The 6,343-nt window shown below is 34.0% G+C and overlaps 1 protein-coding gene across 1 annotated transcript in view; it reads right to left on the minus strand.

Annotated features, from left to right (window-relative positions):
- LOC104404821 (TBC1 domain family member 22A-like) overlaps positions 1 to 6,134 on the minus strand; it is a gene marked incomplete at both ends in the record, with an annotated part of 51,436 nt that extends 45,302 nt beyond the window's left edge. Inside the window, one exon of the mRNA XM_010013349.1 lies at positions 6,020 to 6,134. Within this exon, the coding sequence (XP_010011651.1) occupies positions 6,020 to 6,134 (115 nt within the window). The remainder of the gene's footprint in view (positions 1 to 6,019) is intronic.
- Positions 6,135 to 6,343: the final 209 nt, after the last annotated feature.

Below are 6,343 nucleotides of genomic sequence, written 5' to 3' on the forward strand. Positions count from 1 at the left end.
TTGACAGTTAAGTCAAAAGTTTCAGATAATAGAGCGGCTTGTGTTTGCTGCCAATCTTTTACAGAGGAATACATAGGATGTTTTCTGGACTTATGAAGAAGATGGAATTGGGTTTTCAGTATATTCAATACTTTAATTAAGGAGTTTTATGTGAGCTTTCTTCATTCCTTGCCAACTCAAATCACACAAATAACAATGCTCCATTCAATTATCAAAGATTATTTCACAGAATATTGTTCATGTTTATGAGAATTTCAGTCAACCTCACTGGTATCATGATCATTACTATAAAAAATCATAGAAACTATTAAGAAGCAGCACCGAAATACACCCTTTGTATGTGGAAATTACACTACTGGTGGTTTACATTAAGGAGAGAAAACGTTATGTGATCAAATGGAACTTGTGGCATTGAATTTTTATATGACAGAAGAGTGATTTAAATTATTTTGAATAGTTTTTCAGGCAAGTTTTACAATGTTTTAAAAAATGAGGAAATATTTTCTTAATACTTATACAACTTGCAAGAAAATGTTAAAATGTCAGTTACGTTTCATATCAGTGTTTTTATACAAATTTAATTCATGTAAGTTTTATAAATAATTTCAAACAAATATGTAAATAAAAACATTTTCATATGGTATTGTTCAAAAAACGTATTTATTTACACAAAGAAAAATAAACTAGTAGAAGTTTGTTACAAAGTATAATGCCAAAATTATCAGAAAAAATCAAGAGCACACAAGAACTGTGAATAAAAAAAAAATATTTTCAGTTCTCAAACTGAAGAAATCCTCATATTCCTGAGCACTCCGTCCTGGGAGGTTTTCCAGTATTTCTTTCATGGTAAACCAGAAGAGAGCAGGGATGATTCTATCAGTCTCCAAACAACTTGAAGGGTCTGGAACAGAGAGAAGCATTCAGTTAATCCAGTTATAGCTCCTTGTTCAACTTCCACCTTAGCAAAACAATTTGTCATTCCTTCAGTTTCACTAAGTCTCTTCTAAGTAGAATAACCACAACTATGTTACATCTTTTCCACTATACCTCCTCAAAACCCCAATGCATGAGCCCTGTTCATAATTCTCCAAGGACTAGTGCATTGGAGGAACTGATTAAGAAAGGTCTAGGTGTTTAGATACCAGGATTCATTATCTCAGATTAATTTATATACTGCAGCAACCATGGCTTCAGCTTGGTCTTGTAAAGGAAATAATGCACACTAAACAAAATTTACCTTCTAACACTGTAAATATAAGAAAACTTCTAGCAGCTCTCTGAAGTCAGTGGGTTAATACACTTTCCTCTCTGGCTTACTGCCTCATCATTCAGAAATGCAGTTTTATGTACTGTCTAAATAGATGTATTTATTGCATAAAAATTACAAATATCTTTGAAAATCTGATAAATGGACAGATTTTTCATATTTTATGAACAAACACTGAGGAATTACCTCAGATAGAGCCATGATACAATGCTCTGAAATATTACTCCAATTATACTAAGAAATTAACATTTTTAGATACAGTATTCAACAGTTGGGAAAAAAAAAACCTAACAGTTTTAAATTACATTTTTTGCAGTAGGTATGCTGAAAAGGATGAAACAAAGGTAATAATCAGTATGAAATCTAATTTTAAGGACAGGAAGACTCCTGTGACACATGACAGGGAATGAAAAGCTAAGCAAGGGAGGTACAGACAGATGACTAATTTTCCAGGACCAAAGAAACTTTACGTTCTCATAGTAATACTAGTCTGGGACTAAATCCCATCCCAATTCTATTAGGATTTCAGCCAGGATTAATTATTCCATAAAGTCATGCTAGTATCAATTTAAGAATACTACGTAACACAAGTTGCATTAAATGCCTTCTATAGAAGGATTTAAGATCACAAGAAAAATACTTACAAGAGTAAGACCCTTCCTTCAAAAATTTTCAGTTCATGAGTTCTTGTAGACATCCTCAAATTGTCTTCAGCTCCTCTATTACAAGACTGCAGACAGTATCTGAATCACCATTCCAGTCTTAAGCAGCGTCATCTTCCTTCGCACTCTTTATCCAACATAAAATGATGAAGTGCTACAATAGTGTTTGTTTTCTGCCACTGATTTCCTACTTACTCCTAATTTTCTCTTGATCGAACAGTGCTACGAGGTCTCAAAGTGTTTTCACACAGCCATTCCACTTATCAATGGCCTGGCATGCATTCTTATTATGATGGTGTTTCTCTTGAGCTTTCATCTCTCTGGATGGTGAGTAAATCCAGGTCCTCCCTGTGGTTCTAGATATACACACAAGGCCCAGTGAATTAATGAAATGCAGATGTACTACTGAAATGTCAGATGTAGTGAAGCGTAACTGACTCCATGAGCAAGAAACCAAAAGCAACTGTGCAGCACAACTTAATGACTGGAACTCAGAGCAACAGGACGGTGTACAGAGAGCAACACATGTACAACTTGAAATAGGACTTGTGATCCAGTGCAAAATTTCCTTGTCCACATTTAGTCAAACAGTGAGCAGTCACATGGTATATCTTATCTCATTAACGAAACATCTCTGGAATTGCATCCATATGGACAAGATTAATTCTGACACAAACTAATATGCTACAAAGTTACAGAGCTTTCAAGAAAACTGCCCTGACAGTAATCAGCATTCCTTCTGACAGCATATGTTGTAACACTGTTATGTCATGTAAGAGATTAGAAGTAAGCACAAAATAGTTTTCCCATACCACTAGCTTTAAAATTCCAAAGAAGCTGTTATGTTATAGCAGAATAAGCTTACAGACCTCTAGTATTTTTCACAGGTTCAAATTCCTCCTCCTCCTCATTTAGATCAGAAATCCTAACTTGAATCCACTGTGTTCCAGCAAGGGCTGGCGTCAACCAGCCTAAAATTTTCTTTAATTGCAGTTGTGCCTCTCCTTGGCTTCATTTGACAACTAATTTCTATCTTGCTGAAAATGTTACAGTATTCCACTTCCATTGCAAAATAGAGAACTAATGAGTCATTCCCAAATTACACTTTCATCATCCTTACACTGCTGGAAAGGTTGAAAGAATGCTTATGTTTAACATATTGAATTTGTACTTTCAGTCACTTAACATACTCTAAATGTGTGAACCTATGTGCTAAAATTAGGTACCTCAATCCATACTAAGCCCTCAAAACATCTATGACTTCAGTCCTTATAAAAAGACCCACAAACCTACTTTGTGCCATTCAGATCTGAATGAAAAGGCAAGTAAATTATCACTTCCATACACGTCATTTCTTTGTTCAAAAGTTCTTTTACAACAGTTTTCCAAATGGTTTCTCTATGTCTTTAGCAGATCAGAAATATTCCCATCACTAGAATAAATACGTTATATACTTGTCATGCAAGATTATGGATTAAGAGCTCTCTCAGTTGCCATAAAGCTAAAATAAACATGGCTTTCCTCCCACCAAAATATTTGACAAAACTGCAATTGTGTGTAAATGTTATCAGGATATACCATTAGATGATCTAATCAGCACAGATTTATTATAATGTCATTTTGTTAACAAGAAGAATTTATTAATCTTTATTATTCCTTTAGGACCTCTTAATTATAAGGCATTATCATCACTTTCAATGGCATGAATTAGGACCCAAGTGACTCAGAGCTGCAACACAAAGGTTCCAGTTAAAATGAAAAAATACACAAAAATCAATAGCTAAAAGAAAACAATAAATAAAGCAATTTAAGGTACAAACCAATATTGACGTAAATCAGAGCAAGAAATAAGATCCAGAATAAAATCTGAGGTAAATACAGAGTATTACTGGAGCAAATATTAAATACACTAATAGCCTAAACATTTTTGCTAGGAAACCTCCACTGCTCTGCATTTATTTCTACCTGTATCACTTAAGCACAGTTCATAGCATGAGTTTTGAATCCTTCTATAATTTTATGACAAATCTCAGGATTTTTGAAGTGCTTTGTAAATTTAATGTTCCCATTTCAGATTTAAGTGCAATGCACACTCTTATTCATTCTAACCCAAATGCATCACTCAGTATAAATAGAAAGACCCAAATCAAAAAGCTATTTAAAGACAAATCTTAGGAAGTTTTTATGTCACTGGGGGAAGTAACTGCTGTTAGCGCTTAGCGAGGACCACTAATATATTGAAGAAAATGCCCTCATTTCAGTATTTTTCTGATTATATAGATATTAGCTTTTAAATCAGCTTTCAGAATGCAGTTTTCTGAGTTTCATACATTTTCAGTGACAAAATATCTTTTACAGTTGTTAGGTTTTGAGTTTTGTCTTTTTTCTACTGGACACTCCCTGAATCAGTTATGCTCTCCAATATGAAAATACTGACAAACTGGCAAATACATTAAAATCAGCAGGGTCTCCAAATGTAAGTTGGTGGTAAAGACAAACTTATTTACCATATTAATTAAACGGTCTATTTAACATAGAATATCAATTCTCTAATCACATCTCATTTGAACTTCTTATTTCAATTAACAACCCTAAAGTCTACTAGAGACCCTACTGTTCTAGGATCATTAAGAACATTTTCATTATCTGTCAAATGAGGGAGTAAAAGGCAGACACTGCAAGTACTCTCAGGAGTAGGCCTCTACCCTACTTAAGAGATGATTAGGGAGAAGGCAGCAGTAGTTCTCATTAGTTGCTTAGCAATGGAATGTCCCCCTATGAAACAAGAAATTAACAAAGCAACAGAGGTGTTGCCATGCAAATGAGTAAATGGGTAGTCTATCATCCACTCAAGGATAATCTGTCCTTCATTAAATTTAATCAATCCAGATTAAGACACCAATGGGTATCTTGCATAGAGAAGGTAAGAAGAATCAGTAAATACAGCCTCACTGAAGTAGCCAGGCAAAGCATTGCTCAACTTTATATATAAGCATTGTGCATTTTCATTGTATGTCTGTATGACAAATAGAAATACGAGGAAAACAGTTTTAATTCAAGACAGATTAGCATTGTCATTTTTACTGTTTAGCCTTACCTTTTACACCATAGTTATAACCAAGTTATTAATGAATTGTTGTCAACAATTAGCCAAACTCTTAATATTTATAAAGACATAAATACCAATCGATAAATTTAAGATATGGATGGTGTTCGTGTAAGAGTTGAGCATTTAACCAGTATCCATGTTTGCCAAATAACAAGTTCTCAAAAAGTACACACACATATAAGGCCACCAACTCAAAAGAAATACAGCTGTTTACTATTGTTACTAGTGTTGTAAGCCCCAGAAGGGCAGAGTTTTCAACCAGAGAAATTTGATTACTGCTGCCTTAATTTTTATACCCGAATCCCAGGTTGCTATTATTTCAGTCACAGATCCACTTTAGCATGTTCCTTCTGATTTCCCTGCCATTCATTTAAAAGGTTTTCTTGTTTCCTGTGTTTGTTTTTCTTGTTTTGTTTTGTTGTGTTGTTTTTGGGGAGGTTTCATTGTTGTTGCCTGATTTTGGTTACATTTTTTAAATCCCTGCTCATTTCATACATACAATTTTTAAACCCCTGCTCATTTCATGCATGCAATTTAGAGTTACACAAGCAATGTGAAACAGGAGAGAGAAAAAGGGAGAATAAAACCACCTATGAAGAAAAAAGCATCAGGAGTAGTGAACACTTACTTCTTAACTAGAGATCAAGATGAAAGTAAATCCTAGATCATGCCTTTTTCCCCTGCTTTCAGATCTGACAAACGAGAACACCGTCTGCAACTTCTACAGAGGGTTGTTCAGTTGGGTTTTGTTGAGGGGAGAGGTTATCTAGAAAGAAAAACTGAAGGAATCCTGAACTCCAGTGACTTACGTGACTGCTTCTCAGTATATATTTAAAGAGAACTATACAGAATTATAATTATAAAATGTTACGCATAAAACTAAGCTTTGATTAGCTTATCCAAATCATTATTCAGATTGAAATGAAGATACAGTTCCAAAACTAGTACCAATTCATAATTCAGTATTCAGACAAATCTTACCTATATATTCACAAACGAAGACTACAAAAAAAGGAGTAACAAGATCATTTATGCCCTGAACATATCCACTGGCTGGATGACGTATTGCCCAGATAAATAAAATTCTTTCAAAGATCTGAAAAAGAGTTAAAGAAACTATCAGATAATTTATCAAGTGATGAGCACATTTTAAGCATGACACTTGAAAATTATACAAGGACAAATTCAACATCATAGAATTACTAGTATAAAAAATGTGCATACAGAAGCATAAATAAGCATCAGTATTCATAATTAGCTTCCAGTGCTAAGTAAGCCTCTCAGATCTTCAAAAGGAAGCCTTTT

Source organism: Nestor notabilis, unplaced genomic scaffold (genome assembly GCF_000696875.1).
Source record: "Nestor notabilis isolate BGI_N333 unplaced genomic scaffold, ASM69687v1 scaffold9634, whole genome shotgun sequence".
In the NCBI taxonomy this organism is placed as follows: domain Eukaryota; kingdom Metazoa; phylum Chordata; class Aves; order Psittaciformes; family Psittacidae; genus Nestor; species Nestor notabilis.